Source organism: Acipenser ruthenus, chromosome 8 (assembly GCF_902713425.1).
Source record: "Acipenser ruthenus chromosome 8, fAciRut3.2 maternal haplotype, whole genome shotgun sequence".
In the NCBI taxonomy this organism is placed as follows: Eukaryota; Metazoa; Chordata; class Actinopteri; order Acipenseriformes; family Acipenseridae; genus Acipenser; species Acipenser ruthenus.
Genome location: NC_081196.1, coordinates 50,777,031 through 50,798,499, shown reverse-complemented (window position 1 = coordinate 50,798,499; position 21,469 = coordinate 50,777,031). Strand labels below are relative to the sequence as shown.

Below are 21,469 nucleotides of genomic sequence, written 5' to 3'. Positions count from 1 at the left end.
AGGAGTTGTTATTCAATTGTAAATTCTTTGTTTGGAGATCAAGGTTTTCGGGCGTGAACTTTGAACTCTCCTTCCAAAACAAGCTAATGGCCCAGACCCAGATTTTTATTTTTAATTGTTTATTACCAAATAAATATACTTTGACCACTTACTTGTAAGGATTACGCTTTCAAATGAATACACTTTTACTTTTTAAAAGCTGTGACTGGCCGCATGAATAAAATGATTTGGTTAATTGCGTCATCTCTTCACTTTAATTGCATGGCAAACCTGATTCCTTCCCGCGGGGCTTGTTGAGATTCTTAAAGCAACTTTTATACACTTTAGACTTGGTGGGCTATCATGTGAAATATGAAGATATTATTGACTAAACCCAATGTGTTTGAAGAATACTTTCACCAACATCTATTTACCAAAATGCTTATCTTTTCGTAGTTCTCAACTTTATGGCTACTTTAAAACAATGTCCTTGTCGCTTTAACAGAAATGCGGCAGCACCACCAACACATTTCCTTTGAAATCAACTCAAACACAGAATCATACTCCAGCAAACCACAACGAGACACACTTCAAATTTAAATTAGAGCAACTCTGGACATGGAATATTAAAGTCTCTTTAAATAAACTGTTTTGTTTGTTTAGTTTTTTAATCAGATATCCATTGTAAAGTTGTATCCTAAATTGGAGTAATCTCCATTGTTCAATTTAAGGATTTGTGATTTGTATCTCTTACAGAAGTCTTACTCATACAGTTTATTAAAGTTTTCGGTATATCAAGAGTTTCCCCCCCCCCCCCCCCCTTTAAATGCTAAAGTATTTTCTCTCGCTGTAATTCGTCATGCTGTAAATAACCAAGGAATCCTGCAAATTACTTGCAGGAATCAAGCGCTCCTGGGATTTATTAAACAACTTAACAAAAGAAAAAGAGAGAGAAAGCGAGAAAGAGAGAGATGCATTAAAAAAAACTATGTCATCGAAATGAATACATTTATATTTTGGAATATTCACCTTCAAAAAAAATATATAAACACAAATACAATGCCGGTGACAGTTTTTAGTACATATAAATCCAAATTACTCGGTCCACAAATGCGTTACAAACATAATGTATACATCTCATTAAAAACTACATACGAGTAAATAACAAATAGCAACATATAGTTTTAAGTTAGCATTACTTTCCAATAAATGTTAACTGAGCCATCAACATTAACAATTCAAAATGTTGATGTAAACGTTGCTATCGGCCTTGAGGACGCACTTCTTCATATTGCATACTGTGCTGTTTAATACCCTTTCCGTCCAGTCTTGAAAAACACTAAGCATTTTTATTTTATTCACAACATATTCCATCTCAAGGATAAACGTAATCAAATGTTGTCGAAATTCCTTACTTCAAAAAAATAGACGAAAACGTTAACTCAACAGGTGTTCGTATCTTGTATCCCCTTCCCTCTGCGCACTACCATGACTCGGGCGTCTTTTTCTTTAGATACTAAAATAAAACATTCAGAAATACCATAAATTATTATTAAAAAGCAACATACATTCTAGATTTTTGCATTTTTATTATAAATTACTGTTGCCTATTATGTAAGAATAGTTTATTCTTTAAACATTGTCGTGTAACGAGTATAATGGTATTTGAATGAACAAATCAACACATGTTTATTTAATCCACATTTTTTAAAAAAACCGTTTGCAATATCAAACAATGAACACATTTTATTTAATGTTATTGTATGGAATTCACGTTTACAACAAGCGTTGAATTTAACTACCTTTAAAGAGAATCGTGTTTGTTCTACTAAAAAAATATCAGAAAATGCTAAAGTGTGAATCACAATTAATCTGTCAATCTTAATTTTAGATATCTTTGTTCAGAAACACGTTTTTACAAGAAGTTTAATGATAGAAAGGGAGACCCTATGAAAATTCACCGTAGACACGCATTCGATCAATTTATCTTGTTTTGGTCATTTAAGGTGCATTTCAAAAAATGGTAACATAGTTAAAGTCATCAAACCAATTATTTATGTAGCCAACTGTATATTGTGAGAACTAGTTTATTATTATTATTATTATTATTATTATTATTATTATTATTATTATTATTATTATTATTACGAATCTGTATATATTTGCTGCACATTTAAATAAGTTATTATGAATTGTCTTAAGGCCTTTACATTAAGTCTTCACTTTTTTTTCTGTTCCTAAACATATATATTTTTTTTCGATGTGTTAATTTACTTCAGCTGAGAGAATTAAATATTATTCATACAAACACAGAGCAAATATATGTACTTTCTGTTTGAATAATATTATACGATAATGTTGTTTAGATAATGCCTCTAAACAACATTTGGTCGTGATTTATTTATTCAGTATTTCAACAAATTTGCGTTAATAGGTTTCATGTTTTGGGTCACTACATTTTTAAGATGATGCTTGTTTTTCACTTGCAACCGTAAAGGTCGTGTTTCTCGACGTTGACATGAGGGCTTAGGTTTAATTACGCGTTTAGACATATATTCAATTCTTTAAATAAAACAATTAAAAAGCAAAGAAATAATCGGTCATGCTCCTGAAATGTGCCTGTTGGTACAAACCGCCTTTCTTCTGGGTTGTGATTTTATTATTCTTATTAGGAAATTATACCTTAAATAGAAAAGCCAGGATTTATGTCGTTTTGATTTCAGTTTTAAGGACTACTAAATAACTGTCACTTATCTTTAAGGTTTTCTGTAATTATTCTTCAAAGAACAAACATAAAACACAAAAAAGGGTTTATCAGATCCAGGGTTACATTTCTGTCAAATTTATTTAACTCAAAATTCAACGCAATGTCAATATTTCTTTTTCTGAGAAAATGCATTTAGTAAACTATTTATACAGGTTGAGTCTCTTGTCAACTTCTATAATATTAAAATTATTTCACAATTTACAGGAAATATTACAACAAAAAAAAGAAAAAATTCAGATACAGAAACTCACATCTTTACAAACGTCTGAATAATGTCAAATGAAAAAAAAAAACTTTAAAAAAAACTTTTAAAAACACTTTTCATGTTTCTTTTAATTTTACATAGCTATTTTTTTTTCCATTTTGCACAGGGTTTCATTTTAGAGGTAACATGTTACCGGCTGACTGTGTATTACAGGAATACCAGATGTACAAAAAAAAGTTGGCATCGCCTTTTATGTTAACACTTATCCCTTAAGTGGACTGTGCAAAAAATACTTAATGAAACAAAACCATTCTAAAAGGCATACTGTCTGAGTAGGCTACTATTTTTTTGTTTGTTTCTAAAAGGCAATCAAAACAATCTTTACCTTTAATTTACAAGAACATCAAAAACATTCTGTACAAAAAGGTCGTTCAGTGACAGTCTAAAAAAGGAGGTAAATATTTGGTTATGTGTTTTTGTTTGTTTCAGTTTTGTTTTTCTTAAATATGTGTTAATGGAACTGTTCCATTTACCCCTGCAGTGGTGCTCTGATAGTGCTGAGGCAGTGCATGAAGTCTGTTTTGAACTGACGGATCACCTGCTTCTCCCGTTGGTAAATACATGCTTATCATGTCCCTTAAGTCCCCTGGACACGGAGCTCTAGAATGAGTGCTAACAGGTGGGCTTACGCTTGGCTCTGACTTCACCAGCGATCCGAGGGTTCCGATGGTCCCAGACGATGCGACACTCGAGTTCTGATGCTGTGTGTAGGAGATGGCCCCATACCCCGACGGAGAGGCGCTCATGTAACTCTGAGAGTTCGAAATGGGGCTGTACTGGAGGGCTGTCATGTCATAGCGGTGCATCGGCTGCGGGTTGTGGGGATGATGGTGGTGAGCGTGGTGGTGGTGTGTCCCAGTGCCCGGGTGCTGGCTGTAAGCTAACTGAGCCTCCTGCATCATAGCAGCAGCCGCAGCAGCCGCTGCCACTGGGCCCGAATAGGCACCATTTGCCCAGCCGTTCATGTGCGCATAGCCGCTGGTTGCAGTGCCACCGTGACCCCCGGGACTTTCCAGCCTCTGTCCGATTCCAGCATGACCCATCCCGAGTCCGACTCCAACGGAACCGGGACCACCTGGCCCAGCACCAAGCAGACCACCGGCCAAGGAATATTTGTCCTTTTTCAGCAGCGTTTTGGTCTTCCTTCTGGGTCTATACTTGTAATCCGGATGCTCCTTCATATGCATGGCTCGTAACCTCTTAGCCTCATCAATGAAAGGTCTCTTCTCAGCTTCAGACATCACTTTCCACTCTGCACCCAGTCTCTTGCTGATTTCGGAGTTGTGCATCTTGGGGTTCTCCTGAGCCATCTTCCTCCTCTGGCCCCGGGACCACACCATAAACGCATTCATCGGCCTCTTTACCCGTTCTTGGTTTACTTTGCTCCCGTTATTTGGACCCGTTTGCCCCGAGCTGGTATTAGTCTGGGGTCCGGGGGAGTGCAAGTCTGTTTCCATCATCATGCTATACATTCACCTAACTTTTTACTTTTCAAGCAACACAGAAAAACATTCAATTTCAACAGTCAGCAGTCCGCTTATTCGACCACAGTCTCTTAATTGCGGAGTATAATCCTGAATTGCAGTGAAACTTCGTTTTACTTTTTATTATCAGGCTTTTTTTCCCCTCCTCCTGCTTTAAACATCCAGAGTGATGAAAAGCGTCTTTGAGCTACTTTCTCCAGCAGAGCAGAGAAGTTAACAGAGCAGCAGCCATATGATGTGGGTTGACAGGGATTAAATGAGCTCGAGGCGGCCAATCGCAGCACAGAAACGTCGTGATTTGCATGATGCGCGGTCAGGTGACTTAAATAAGTGAGAAACAAACTAGTAGGCGGGGTGTGTGAGAGGGGGCCACCTCTGCCTTCACGGAATGTAAATAGTAATAAACCATTTAGGATAAATTTGTGCCAATCCCCCCCTCACCCACCACCACCACCCCAAAAATGTTCTGTATTCATTATTTGCCCTCTGCACGCTTCTTTGTTTGCTTTCATCGTTGCAGCACATTTGGTTTTCCTCCCAACAATTACGATGTAGTGTGGGGAAGAAAAATAGCGGTTTCTTAAGGGTTTTTCTTTTATGCCGCTGTGATAGCCAAGTTAATAAGCGGAGCTTGCAAAGCAAACTAAACATACGTACAATCTCCATGAACAAACGTTGCCCAGTGTGCCGGAGAAATGTGCATCAATCTACACGGCACACAGCGATGCTTCTGCACTCACTTTATATAACTTTACATTGCCGTTGCTAGTTTGTTCAACCCAGCTTGGTACAGTATGGACAGTTATTCCCATTTGTGTCCCTACTTTATATAAAACTGAATCAACAACATTATGCTAATGTTTTGTTTGTTTGTTTGTTTGTTTTTTTTGGGGGGGGGGGGGGGGGGGGCATTAACCATAATGGGTACACCCTTTGTTCAAGTGTATTTTTAAGTGTCAACACGTGCACTTTAAGCCACATAATTTGTCGAGGTGTAGTTTAAGTGCATGCAATTTTTCACATCAGCCTTGTGCATACGTTTGTTGGCTTTGCACATCATGGTAAATAGTTTAGTAAATATTATAAATATGCACTTACACTCCACATATAGTCAAGTTCTTCAGCCGTCGGGTCCGTTGTATGTTCCAAAAGAAACAAGGAGAAGCATTAAACGCAGATGTAGAGGTGCCTATAACTTCTGTTTGTGATATAAATTTAATGTAATTGCATGTATTATTTATTATAAAACAGAGGCCTACAGTAAACCGCAAGTAATTCAATAACAAGGGGCACTTGTCACATTCCACCAGTAAAATAATTAGCTGGAATCCCAATTTATAATGATACACAAAGGGATAATAAAGGGCGTAACGCATTAATAGGTGAAAACCAAACACCTTCTTCTCAGCCCATTTGTGTTTTCGGAGACGCTCTTTCAGTTTTGAGATCGAGCCACAGGTGTGTCTTGTGTTCAAGGGTTGCTAAGGAACAAGTGACTGACGCCTACAGCACGTGCCAAAAAAGAAGCCACCTCGTCCAGCAGTACCAAAGACAAAGATAGACTTTGGATGGGAATGCTGAAATTATCATTGCGCATTGAGCACTTTCATTGCAGCTTTAACCAAAGGCAAATCAGCTAGCCTACTTCTACAAAGAGTTTTCAATACAGGGTGTAGAAATAAACATGCTTAATTTGTAAACAGAAATAGACTGGGCCTACATGTAAAGGTAAACATAAAAAATGTAGTCAAAAAAGGGAATATAATCAAAATATTATTTTTGTCCATTCGTGTTTTTTTTTAAATTATTATTTTAATTATAATACAATATCGTACCCGCGCCATCCACAAAAGAGTATGTCCATTCACAAAACAAAAAAATTGCACGTTGCAAATGAACCACACTTAACAAGATACATAAATTCAATAAAAAAAATAAATAAAAAAAAACAGTTAAACTGCTTAGTTGGGTTAAATAGGAAGGTTTACGTTTTTGTGTCAACACATTTATTAAAGTAGAGTTCCATGTGCTCATCTTAATGTTTGTCCTGTCAAATTTCAATCAGAGATGACATACCTAATACTTATCCCTATTCATCCATAAACGAAGTTGACAATTTGCTCTGAGTAAACGGGACTTTGTTATTTTGTTCGGTCCTTTAGAATATTTGTTTTAAACATATGAGCACGTGTGCATGCATACATGCAATCTATAGAATCATATCGTGGTTTATAGAACCCGGAAAAAATAGCATCCCTGAATTACAAAATAAAATTGTTATAAACTCGACTTCTGATGTGATGCCGCAGGTGCAATACTAAAAATAAATAACTAAATAAATATAGACTGTTTTAACTGAAGCGCTCCAAACAGTACATGCCACAAAATGATGCACATACAAATTAAAAGCGCTGTTTATTGTTTTATTTTAATTTTTCAAAGCAAGCAAATTTTAGTTTGTAAATATAGAGCTGTTCAACACACGTGAGCAAATGGTCCTTTTTGAATGCTTTTTTTCAGCAGAAGGGAACATAACAACACAGAAAAAAAGTGAAACACAAATGGCAACGCAAGATAGAAAGGAAATGTAGTGTATACAAGGGCACAGTGGTTTCCACTGTCATAATACACTGCGTATTAAAAATAATTAAGTAATAATCAACACGTTTATTTTAGTAAATACAAATAAAAATAAGTCATGTCGAGTTATGGCTTGAAAATGCGAAGGAAGTGTCTACTGAATGGGATATTTCAGGATATTGGAATAAGTTCTTATCGAGGTGCGTATCAATTCTGCTGAGGCATCTAATTAATTAAGCCTATTGTAAATCCAGATGTTTAAGAACTACATACAATATTCGGAAGATATTTTGAACTCCTCTTATTATTTATTTTAATTGTTTTAGGATATTGTTCGGATGCACCCACACAAAAGGGTTACCAAAATAAACATTACGGTGCAAAAGCATGAATACAAGAATGTGTTTTGTAATATGTTGCATACGTTTCATGTTTAATTCTTAATAGTTTTACGGTGCACACTACTTCTAAAAAATACTCATGATTGCCTACGCGGTTTATCACCGAGAAACTGGTTAATAAAGAAGGGAAAGAATATTGATAGTGAGGTAAGAAAAAAAAGCTTGGAGTGGCTTTCTGGCTCACAGCAGAGTTCGACCGCCGTCTGCTGGTAGTAAATATTGCACGTTGGGCTTGGTGCTGAAAGACAGCTCTCATAACCCGAGACAGTCTTTTGTAAACCCGTTCATTACGCTCAGACCTACTATGAAATATATACCCTTTCCATATAAAAGCATATCATTACAGATGTTTTATATTCACTCAATTCACTCTGCCTTGCAGATTGTGCTTACATCCTTAACAAAAAAGTGTATGATATTCTGATACATCAACATGCTAAAAACAAAAGTGAATAAGCATCTCCTAACTAAATAAAAAGTGACTAAAATATGTAGGCCTGCTTTACTGCATGATTTATTTGTATATAACGCCCAGGTTTTTCTTTTTTGTTTTATTTCCCTCTGTGTGTGTTTCATATTTAGTTCGCCTATTGAAAGCATTTCATTATATATTTGCCATGCAAATTCAATAACATACTTAAGCTAATATATTTAATTAATAATAATAATAATAATAATAATGATACGCATTAATGGGGTGTTCAAAACATTGAAAACGCTATAGAGCTTCAGAATGAGAGCTCATCCTGTGAGCAATACTTACACATATAATTCAGATTTCACAGCTGACCTGCTCTGAAAACCTCAATCAACTACTAATTGAAGGGAAAACAAAATATTGCTTCCCCAGAGCAGAGCTAACGATTTAATCATTGTATCAGACTTTATAGCTTTTAATTAGGCTAATGCTGATACCATATGGAAAGAGATAATTCAATACAGGTCTTGATGAATTCTGTAATTGGGTTAACAGCCCAGCGACTGCATAGCCGTCAATATTCAAGCCATACGTACCCATTAATTTTCATTGAAAAAAATAAAATAAATACAGAACAATCCTTGTGAATATTTAACAAAGGTATTGGGATACATATTATAGCTTAGTTAACTGCCATTTTCACATTTTTATTTAACATCACATATACAACAGGCAATTCTTTACACTTACTCTCACCCATATATCTATTACAATAATAATAATAATAATAATAATAATAATAATAATAATAATAATAATAATAATAATATCCCCATTGTATGAAAAGCATGTCATAAAATAACTGCAAACTTGTTTGTGTCCCTTTGTGTGTTATGGAACAGGATTTATTTCAAATATATTTTTGAAATGCAAATGTAATCTGTTTTCCTATTTTAATATTTTATTCACTTGGTCTTATATTTATAACCTCCCGAAACTGGGAATTATGTGTGTTCACGAATATACAAAGGAAAAGCGCCAAGGGGCTATATGGCATTCAGTAAATGTTACTGTATTCAATATTTTCTACTACACAGTAGTAAAGTACGTCTTCAGACGTTATTACTTGGCCGATGGCTTAATAATAAGTCAGTGCTGGCATTAAAAGTATTGCTTTTCATTGCTCAAGTATTGCTCGCACATTGGCTATAATTGCAGAAATATAATAAACTAATGACTCCTGAAGTGTTCGTGACAAAAAGACATTGCATGTATAATGCGTATTGTTATTAAAGAGAATCTATTTAAATAACGAACGTGGCTGCTATGTTTAGGAGCTACACAAAACTGAAAGTTGAAATAAACTTCACAAGATATCTTGTTATGGTATTGCCAGATAACTGTATTTTATTAGTAGTATTTTTGTTGTTGCTCAGGGTGGTTTGCCATTTCAAAGAACCCTATAGGCCCACTTTCTATTTTGTGAAGATACTTAACTCGAGGAGTTCCGCAACCCGCGAGGGGTTAATGAGCCTTCTAGTAAAAATAATACATAAAACACCCATATTCTATCACAGATGTGGTGACAGCAAAATAGATAATGGATAAATAAATAATGCAATTGACCAACTTTCATATATGATATCAAAAAGATCACGATGACAGAGATATTAAAATGAATACCTTTATTTTGTCAATGTTAATAAATATTGTGAAATCTGGCAAAAATATATAAGAAATAAACACAAATCGTATCCAATAGATTATAAACACATTTTAGCATTCAGCACGCTGTAATATTTATTTTGGTAACATTTGTGTTTTTTTAGGCAACCAAGTACATTCCCCAAACGATTAAAACAAAGATTATTTTAAATCTGTTGCATAAATGTATGTACTTGTTAAAAATGTTAACAGTGTACTATGAGCATAAATCCAACTTGCTTGTAAAAACCTTACATTTAAACATTGCTGTTTCTATAAATATAAAACGAGTTCAGTTGTATAGGCTGTTGATTGTATCAGTCTCACAAAAAGTGATCTCACTTCTGTACATATTGCAGTTCTCGCAATTGTGCATCTTAGGGCATATGGTCCATTACACACAAGCAAACCAAGTAATGTATGCTGCATATTAACATATTGTTAAATGACTGGGACCGATACACATACGATTGTTAAAAATGTTATAAAAGAAGACAACACAACATGTTTTATTGCATTGCTTTTAATATCAAAAACACAACATTTATCGACCAATAAAACATGTTTCTTTTAGTGGACATGAATTATTTAACCAAAACAGATTCGAGAACTGCAGATAATGTCTAAAGTAAACAAGCTAGAGCAAGCTCAATTCTGTAAATAAATGGAAAACATCGGGTGGATATTATGTAACCTGAACGTATAGCCTTTTGGTTGCATTTCTTGAACAATCCTAGCGATAACAGAGCATAGAGCAGAAAATATATAATGCATACATTTCTCTATCCATAGATTACTTTCAAAATAGTTAATCAAATCGAGTTACTGGAGACATTACTTTTGTTTACGTAATTGAAAGCAATTATGTGCAGGCCTACTGTATAAAATATGTATTTTGTATAAATGACAACAAATATAGAAACAATTATAAAAAAAATAACTGCATTACCAAATACAGAACTTTCTAACAAGCAAAGAGTAAACATTCTTGATTCATATAGATTAGGAATCCTACTCGCTTTTGCTATTTTACAAATGAAGACTAGGCTTTTGTTGCTGTCACAGTCGTTATCTATTGCGATATTCTGATATGTCAATCAAAGTAATTAAACAGATATACAAATGAAAATTTAAAACAGCCTCAATCGCATTATACTATAGACAATATAAGTTTTGTATGTGGCGCGGAAGTCTGTGTTAATTTAATGTATTGTAAACAGCTGAATTGATTTAGCAGCAATCGTTTGATTTATTTAGCGCTAATTACATGTTATATATGCTATACGTTTAAGTAAATAATGGCTGTACAATTTCAACATTCTAAGTTTAGTGCAAAACCTTTTTTTTTAATGAGTAAAATTGCAACGAAGGATTTTTAGGTGTTACTGCTGAAAAAGAGACGGTTGTGGATATTAAATTTGAATAATCCACGATTCTAGTAAACAATCCCTAGAAATCAAGCACATACACTGTATTCATGTTTGATCCTATAACTCAAACCTTCGTCCATAGCAATACTGAATAATTTTTTTTTTTTCAAAAGGCCAATCAAAGAATCACTCAAACTTATTATTGGATGAAGTTTCTCTTTAACACCTTGTAGCTGATGTTATTCAGTTGTAGAAACACACAAACAATAAGACCACTGCGTGTAATTTAATTTACCCATATTCCCTGCACAAATAAACATCCATGCCACTGTTAATAGAAATCAATTCAAGCTGAACTGAAATAGTTTCAAACATTATAATATATTTGATGTATTTTTCTATAACCTAAATATGGTTCCTGCATGATTTTGTGTGTGTGTGTGTGTGTGTGTGTGTGTGTGTGTGTATATATATATATATATATATATATATATATATATATACACACACTACATTAATTGTTTTGAAATTGTAATTGCAATGGAACAGGACAGACAGTACAGTAGGCTAATACATACATCCAGTATATATACATCTGGGTTGAATTGGAACGTATTACTTTAACTTGAAGCTTCGTTAGTTGCACCCATGCCAAATTACACTTCTTATTTTACAAAACAATCGAAGTCTTACAAAGAGATTTTAATGGGTTAATTGACTCGAACAGCTATCGTGGTGAAACACCTGCTTCTGATAAGAAAATCAGTCGGCAGGTACCTCATGATCAATTTCTAGGCACTTTCACTTCCTACTGCACGTTGATCGACAAACCTATCGGATCATTTTAGACTCTTCAGCAACACATCGTCATGTCACAGAGCAGCGCTGAACAGCGTGTTCACAGCAAACAACTCAAACAAACAATGCAGACAACAAAGGTCCAAGTCAAACACTGCACTAATTCTACATGCCGCGGGAAACAAACGTCTGAAAACATTTAAAAGTCGAACTTCCTCGACCGGCGATGAAACTCAACCTCCCAGGTAACTTGATTTGAGAAATGTTGCAGCGAAAGCCGATTCCATGAGTCGGAATTGTGTTTGATTAGATGTAGCTGAAACTCGGAACACCGACATTATCCGTTTAAATTAACAAGGGGCCGTTTCCCACGCACCAGCAAACACAGCACAACGACACTTGTTTTAACTACAGCGATTGAGAGTTACCCTGTGTACTGATTTATTGACATCCCACATGATTTATTTAATTCAATTTCATGCGAACTCACATTGGGGGGAGTCATAGACTAATCATTTATTTACACGGAAAAGCAAGCATATTACTTGTAACCTACACAATGCGCAAATAAACATAGAAGGAATCAGACATCAGTAGCCCAGACAAGTAAGTCTTATTTAGCTTACACGAACCTTATATATATAAGATCAACGTTAAGTTTAACAGCACACGGTGCAGCTCAGTTCTACGTGTAGATCTATGGATAAAACATCTTCAATCCACGCACATATGGATCGATTATAGGCTACTAATTTTCTACTGTATCAGCTGACAATGGAAATACGAATATAATGTAGACACAATCAATGAACGCCTGCAAATCCATATTGGATGCTCACAAGCATACTCACATACATTATATATATATATATATATATATATATATATATATATATATATATATATATATATATATATATATATATAATTTATTTTAAAGGATGTTATATTTTTTACAGAAATGATTTGCGACAATTAACCCTTCTCGTGCTATCAGACTAATACATTTTACATTTAATGTATGTTTGTTCGCAAATTAAAATGTAAATCCTCATATTGACAAGGCTCACAATCTCATTGATTTACATGTATTTTTGTATAATATATGTTTATATTTTCAATCGAACCATTAAGAAAAAAAAACCCGATAACAAAAAAACAATACAAAAAACAAAACAAAACAAAACAAAAAACCCACACATCTATAACGTCTCAAAGCACTAGACTTTTCTTTCAGGGTTTAAGACTTACAGTAGATATAGCGAGTTCCATTCTCCCCCAAATTGTAGACTGGTGTCAGTGAATGTCATCGTTTTCCCTCATATTCAAGATTTCTAGGCAGCTTCTTATAACAAGCAACAAGCATTTCAAAGCCTTATGTCAACCCAGTCCCACCAAACTCTACTGAGAAAGTGTGCCGAGGGCAGCACTGCCCAGCTCCAAACCCCAGCACTCACTCAATACACACTGGATGGGAGAGAAAAGAAAATGAAATTTATTATTGATAGACTTTAAAGACAATTTCAAGTTATTGTTTCTCTCTGGAAAGGGGTTCCTTCTTACATAATGAAACGCCCTTTGTGTGGCGCGGAACAATACAAAACAAGTATTCTAATAAATAGCCACTTTTTTGTTCCCACTCGACGTTGAATAGAATTGAGCAGTTGCCGGTTTGAAAGCAGCTGCGACGCTTCAAAGAAAGGAGGTGGAGCCCTGTCTCCGTCTCTCCAGTCTCGACTCTCTTAAGCTAACCTGGAGCTCGTTTATATTGCAAGATCGTACTTTCAACTACGACAGGTCTTTTGACCAGTTATCACCTGCTGTTTCTATATTCCAGTAGAATTGTAGTCGGTGTCGTGTTTCAATACGACAGATACTACTAGGCTAGTAAATTGTAGCCCTTGTCTGATAATACATGAACCACGCAACACAAGGGATTTATTTTGAATGATCTTGAAGTTGAAAATCAACGTAATCATATACGAGACAGAAACTATACATTTAAGTGACCAAAGTGAAATTTATTTTTATCTAGTTTATGCTGTAGGCCTATATGTAATTTTATATATTCCCATGTAATGTACACGTTTGGAACTGCACCATAACCACAGTGTTACATAGACCAATAAAGACTTTGTTAATAAGTCTAATTTAACATTTAACTAAATAATTACAAAATAGGTTAAAACACATGCGGCACATTAAAAAATAATAATAAAAAATAAATAAAAAATTGGGGGTTGTGTTAGGAGACAACCCGGACAGAACCAGTAATGGCATCTGCCAAAACAGCAACAAAAACACGTTATACTAGCAGCTAGCTTACAGATACTGCGAGAAGTAGAAATAAACATACGTGTACCGTTTTCCTCAAAGAGGAGGAAAAAGACTTAACATTATAAATACAATAAATGCTGCTAGCGGGCCATAACATGGATTCAAGCTAAAAAATAAAAAAAGTGGCCAGGTTATAACATCTTGAAAAGGTGGAACACGAAATTGCGAAAAAACAGTCGGAGGGCCTCACACCCTGGTACACACTGTCAGCAGAAAGGGTCTGAATAGTGTGACGTCTGTCACATATCACTCCTCTTCAAGCGGTTCACTATAATTTCTTGATCAGAAACCATACTGCAACCAAGTAGTGGAGCAACGTTATATAGCAACGCTACTTCTATGATATATTGTGCCCCCGACGTCGTAGGCCTGATACGACATCGTACTGGTATGTATAGAACCCAGCCTCTGGTGTGTTTCCCGCTTTACTCTTCAGTTCCAATTAACCGCCTAACTTTCTCGTTTACTCTCACCCTCGTTGCACTTTTGTTCACACCTTTATTTCATTTTTACTCATACCTTACAATAAAAAGGCCCGACGTGTTCAATTTCCCCCACGCCTCATCCACGTCTATCTGTTGGTCTAGCTGTTATATTATAACGCTTCTGTTTTCAGCTCTTTGGTCCTGGCATTGTGTTTGTGTTTGATTAGACATTGTTTTTCAGTCTTTTTTTATTAGTTTTTTGTTGTTGTTGTTGTTGTTGCCTCTGATGTTTCACCGATTTCAGACATTTAACTTATTATTTATTAACTTAGTTACAGTCTCAAAGAATTTAAATTTACAACAGTAGCTTTTTCAAATAGGTGCTCTTGCTTTATATTTTTTTTGCTAATGCTATACCGTATTAGAGACCACTCTCCAGTATGGACAGTTTGACATACAGAATGACATACCTTTATCTAAAGAAAAAAAAAAAACATGTCAATAAACCTTTAGTCGCAGTTAGTGCTTACATTGTAATAATGCACACATATAAAAAATTCTATAAGGAAGAATTCAATTGGTCTTGGGCATACAGGTAATAGAAGCTACTGCATGATTCAGAGCAGTTTTGCAATAATAGGGCCTCAATAAACATTGAGAAATAACGTTATTCAAAACAAAAGGCCCAGGTCATACAACAGCATTCCAGTGTCTAAATTATATTACTGTTATGTTTAGATTAAAAAGCTGTATTTCACCATAGCACTATGGTGAATAATATAACTGCTCTATCTCCTACAGGATCTTTCTTTCATATAGTAGAGTGCACAGCTGGCAGTCAGCTGGCTTTGACAGGCTGTCACATTTTGTCACATTGTACCGGGAGAAAGGTTAAGAACAAGGCATTCTGACAAACAGATGTCAAATCTATTGTTGCTACATTAACATAAAGCCCAGAAAGCATATAGTTTTCCCTATCCATTAAAAAAAAAAAAAAAAAAAAAAAAAAACTTTTCCTTTTACTCCTGAGCCGGTTGTCACAAGATTTCAACACGCAGGCCAGTGTGAAACAAAATCTTCCTCTTTTATCTGCTCTGATCTTATGTGGCTGCATCCCTTTCTAGTGTTTGTAGTTCATGATCTAGCCATGTCTCTGGGTCCATATCACAAGCAATGGCGATAGATTATTGTCTCAATCCCTATTAAGGCATATTGACAGAGTAGTACGAGGGCAGTGTGCATAAGGCAACTCTGGTGTACCTGATCCTCAAACAGACAGAAGGAATCAATCTTCAGTGTGATCATCTTCCATAAACATTAAAAATACATCAACTGAATAGTTCAAGATATGAAGTAGCTCATTATCATTATTCAGGAACCTGCAGGTACATGTTTTTTTTAAAAAGAATGAGCTGTAAATTGTCCTGTTTGGTTTCATTCAGTTGCACATTCATGATTAAAAACAGCATGTCTAAAAACATGATCTCTAGATTCCTAGATCTCTGATACTACCTGTATTTTTTTTTATTTATCTAAATTTTGTTCTATGCCATTTTGAACATAAGAATCAAGCCCAACTGGTTTGCAGTACCGCTTGTTGGGTGGCTTTCTCCTACTGGATGGACTGAAGCACTGAAGGGATCAATTATCTTGCCAAGGATCTCATAGCAATGAGCAGGAATACAAGCGCAGCGTCTCCCAATGTAGCAAAAATATAACCCTAAACTGCCTCATTCAAACATATTAACTCATACTATTTACAGAATTCCTGTTGGAAATCCTATATTCAATACAGTACAGCAGTCCAATAGCTGTAAGACTGACCAATCTGTATAGAAACATATGTGTACCAATGCCAACATCAGTGTCCCTATTTCTTGATATCAGGATGGATAAAATCTTAACTAAATCCAAGTAATTGTAATGGAAAGTTTTATGATGTGCAATTTGTTGATTTTTTTAAATTAAAGCACCACTTTTTTAACAGAGATGATGGAATTACAATAGCATTATCATTTCTGTTAATGTATGGATCCTAAATGTATGTACAGTACTGTTGGTGTAACACTTTATTTTGCTGTTCAGTGAATCTTTGATGCACATTAACTAAAGCTTTTAACATAAAAGAGGTGTTCATAATTGTATTTATCCTATCAATAACTAAGTGAAAATAGACCAGGCTCTTTTGTATGAGATATCAAGGGAAATGCTCCCCCCCCCCATTTATAAAGTTGTTTTTGCTCTTATTCATGGTTCAGAGATAGCCCAGTGTCAGATTATCTTCCTTTATCAGCATCTTGAGGGAGTCTTTCAAAAGGATGATTAGACATTTTATCTGGGGATTATCTGGGGCCTTTCCAGCTACTGGAGATGTCTTTCAAGCAACTATTTCCCTTCAGGTTGGGTTAGCCTCTAATGACTATTATCAGACACAAAACCAAAAAGCACTTTCTTATAGTAAGGTACTATTTTAACATTCAATTGGTTTAATGAAGATGCTTTATCGTAATGGTCTATATAAAATGGTTGCCTCTTAAAGAAACAACGACAACAAAAAAACTCGGACAAATGCAAAGCACACTGATTAGCATGCTTTCTTTTTGGGATGCCTCATTTTAACAATTTAAGTCCTATATGTTTTTATTTTATTATATTGTATTTTTTTGATCACTTGTTGGCTGCATTTTTATTTATTTACAGTATTTAAAGTAAAAAACAGCATATACAATGTTTGAGTTTTCAAAAACTGATTATATATATATATATATATATATATATATATATATATATATATATATATATATATATATTATATAGACGGTGGCATCCTAATAATATTTTATTCTGCAGTGGAAGGCAGAATACTCTCTGAAATAATCTCATGCACCTTCAGTAAAACGTAGATTATTATTTGCCAGTGTTGTAATATATAGTTTTGCTTCCACTGTTGAAATGTTACTGTATCTAACTGTATTCATGCCATATTTATGTATTATAAAGCATACTAGGTGTTTTCAGTTGCCCATAGTTACAAAAGGTTATTATTTGTATAGCACTGTCACTTTGATGGAAAGATGTAGTTGGTTTTGTGTCAAAAGGATGGACCCATTTCACTGACTACTTTATCTGCTACCTTACCATTCACTGAATGACAGGTGATAACTAGAATTGACTGAGGACACTTTAGGGTTTTACCCAGAGAATGACTGTTACTGCTGTCATCTGTTACTGCAGCACCATGACGAAAAGGTGCAGAATTCACTCACATTTCTATTAAAGGTTTGATTCAACCCTGCCTTAAGAATTCTAGATCAAATAGTTAGGAGAATGTGTATGTGTCTAGAAACCACAGTAATATGATTAACTGTATTAAAGAATCAACATCATTTATTTAAACATACCTATAATGATTTATTCATATGCTTTATTACAAATATGTGAATTATTTTTAACTGGAAACTAATACAAAAAAATTAGCCACAGTATGCAAACTGTATGGTTATCTGAAAGCCTTTCTAATGTGGACATTATCTCTCTGGCTTCCTTTCTCCACAGTATATACAATATGACACTTTGGGAAATGCTCTTGCTGTGTTGATTATACGGCATGGGATACTCACTTTGATATTAACAATGTGCAAATTGATATCCATTTTTGTATAAGGCTGCTTCCTGTGAGGATGATGATCAAGGACGAGCATGTAATTACAGATTTCATACCTCTGATTACTACATTTCAAAGTTGTCTGCTTAAAAGTATGGGCGTAACACTGCCTGCCCCAACTAATTCTATGGCCTAAGGGTGTCTTCACTTAAGGCAAATAACTGGAGGACAGTAAGGAATAAATCCAGACATCTGGCTGCTTCACTTGTGTTTCTAAATCTCTTACCAGCAGCATCACCTGCAGTTGTTGTAGTATCTGCTGCAGCGCCATCAAAACAAGTTAGCGCTCTGCAGGTGCTCATCTCATCAAAGACGTTTTCACAGCAGCCTTCTGCAGTATAAGCTCCCAGTACTAATTACTGACAAGTCTATTGTGCATAAGCCGAATCGGGTCTCATGTATTCATATGTATGTATTAGAAATATTTCACGAGGAGAAACTCAGTAAGGTAAACCATCTTGTTTTTACAAGTGTCGTGGGATAAATGGCAGTAGTGAGCAGTGAGCCAGGTGACATCATGTAAATAATATGTCAGGGTTTAGTCATTCTTTTTTTCATCTGTACCAATCGCTAAAGCTCCATATTAGGGCACATGATGTAGATTTAATAAAGGAATATTAGGGCACATGATGTAGATTTAACAAAGGATCTAGTGGATTACATGGCAACAAATGATCTGCACAGAATTCAAGTGCTAACACAAAATAAATAAAAATATATTGTATCTAATGAAATTATTTTCATGTGTAAATACAGTACATACATACATACATACATACATAAATAAATAGCAGTTTGTAAGGGTAGTATTTTTGAATAGTTAAAACACAACTCGCACATGCGACTCCGGGATGCTACACCAATGAGATGCAGTATACTGTCATCAACATACACACAAGCCTGGGACCTATGTTAAGCCATTAAAATGTATGCCCTAATACTCATCTGATTTAATAGCATTTACTCATTGCATGTAAGTGTTCTATCTTGACTTGTATTTTTAACAGTTTAGTATCGACCAGTTATTTTGATGTTGATGATGATGATTATTACTCTTAAGAATCGGTAGCTGGTCTGTTGGTAATTATACATGGTTTTGTTTTTACCCTATAATGAAAGCACATATCAAGTCACATTGCTCTGTCATTATTATTATTATTATTATTATTTATTTCTTTAGCAGACGCCCTTATCCAGGACGACTTACAATTGGTACAAGATATCACATTATTTTTTACATACAATTACCCATTTATACAGTTGGGTTTTTACTGGAGCAATCTTGGTAAAGTACCTTGCTCAAGGGTACAGCAGCAGTGTCCCCCACCTGGGATTGAACCCACAACCCTCCGGTCAAGAGTTCAGAGCCATAACCACTACTCCACACTGCTGCCCGTAACATAGCATCCTCTATAGAGGTTTAAGTAGACTAACATATCATTGATATATCACCTCTATAGAGGACAAAGACCCCACTGAGATGACTGATGTGTACCTATTTATTTTTAAGCACTGAAGCTTGTTTATAATTATCAATATTGATTGTTGTTTTAAACACACAGTAGGTGTGAGCTGTACGGATACTTTCAACTACTTGAGAAATGGGTGGTACTATGAATATAAAATGGCTCATTATGGATATGGAACTGATCCGAACCATTGGTTGTACCACTCAGGGCATTTACAAGCAGATTAAGCAGATTAGCCCACTGCTCCATCTATCACTGTATAAACATACATTTTTTGTCCTGATTCACAGTGTAACTAATAACACCTTGTAACAAGTGTCCAAGGTCTCTCAGAAATCTCCTTTATTTACTCAGCCAATCAAACGAGAGTACTCTGTCACCATGACCTTTGCTCACTTAATGTGAAACAACTTGCCAATACAAAGCTTTATTAAATGAGGCAATGTACTTCATTCATCCAACCAATCAGAGGCCAGAACTTCTGCACCATTCCCTAGATTCTGTTGCTCATCCCATATTTTGTAATAGGAAAAGCAGTACACTGTCATGGACATGCATGGTGGACAGGCAAATACAAGTACCCAAATGTCAGTTTCTGCACAGGTGTAATTTGTATTTTTTCATTCCAAAAGCTTTTCTTGGGTTGGCTTTATAATGTAACACAATAACAGTAACTTGTTTCCATGACCTTTTTTGGCTTATTTGTGTTTTGCACATAGTTCCCAACTCTCACTCAATAGACTACATTTTTAAACGTTTTGGCCGCAATTGTAAGCAGCCTGACTCCAAAATGAAAGGAATTGATTGACTGTGCATTTGAATGGAGCATTTGAAAATCTCACTGGTTTTGATGGTCTGGGCTTGACAGCCCTGCATGTGTCAGCACCTTTTGCTTGCTCAATAATAGGATTTTGTCAATAACGATAACTATATGACTGCATTAATGTCACACACACTATTGCAGCACTGAAGCTGCCTGCCAATTAGATGTCCAGCAAACAACAAAAAGCACATTTGTTACATTCACATGTTAATTGACAATGATGCTTCTGCTTTGAGAATGCAATCACTTAATGTTATGGCACACCCTTTACAGTAAGTGGCATCTCTTATGAATACCAGTTATAATATTGTTCATATGGAATGCATTATGAATTGATTTTGATTACTTAATTCAATAGCAAAAAATATGTGAGTTCATATTCGTTTTAATTTCTAACTATGCATTTAAAATGTTACGAAAGCTTACGACCATGCTTCGGTGTTTACTTGTTAAGTGGTTGTAGCCTGTCATGTGATATGTATGAAATTATCCAAAATATGTACGTTATGTGTAAATACTGTGTTACAGGACTCAGTTGAAAATACAGGTATGCATTCTTTAATGATTTAGAGCAGGGAATATACAGTTCTTGATCCAGCCTAACCTTGTTTTGTTTCAAATTTTATCACGTAATAAAAGGAATGTTTTAGAACATCTCAAATTAAGTGGTAAAAAAGTGGTTTTAGAAGGTTTGGGATATTTTGTACCTGTGATTTACAGCCATGGTTGTACTTTTTATACAGTGTTTTTAAAGAAGCCTACAGCAGTTTGTATTTTAAAAAAAACTGAAAGAATAAAATAAAATAAACAAAAAATAAAAAACTCTGAATCATAAATGGGCTGGAACTACCGGCAACAAATATGGCAATTGTTAGTTTTGTTACTAACAGAAACATCTGTGAGGAAACACGCCTTTGCACTCGCTTCAAAATCAGGTCCATAGCACTGTGACTATACAGTATATGACTGCCTGTAACTTTGGTAG

General features: G+C 35.0%; 1 protein-coding gene across 1 annotated transcript; it reads right to left on the bottom strand.

Moving 5' to 3' along the window:
• Positions 1–813: 813 nt before the first annotated feature.
• LOC117407119 (transcription factor Sox-1a) lies at positions 814–4,737 on the bottom strand. Its single transcript, XM_034011773.3, has 2 exons — positions 3,641–4,737; positions 814–1,495 (listed from the first exon to the last, which is right to left on the bottom strand). The coding sequence occupies exons 1-2, from the start codon at positions 4,481–4,483 to the stop codon at positions 1,463–1,465; spliced, it is 876 nt and encodes a 291-aa protein (XP_033867664.1). The 5' UTR covers positions 4,484–4,737; the 3' UTR covers positions 814–1,462.
• Between the last annotated feature and the right edge of the window lie 16,732 nt (positions 4,738–21,469).

Excerpts from the sequence above, each read along its gene's own strand:
- LOC117407119 (XM_034011773.3), bottom strand. The coding sequence starts at position 4,483 with ATGTATAGCATGATGATGGAAACAGACTTGCACTCCCCCGGACCCCAG. Across the intron at positions 1,496-3,640 it reads TGGTGAAGTCAGAGCCAAGC|TATCTAAAGAAAAAGACGCC; the intron begins GTAAGCCCACCT and ends GTTTTATTTTAG.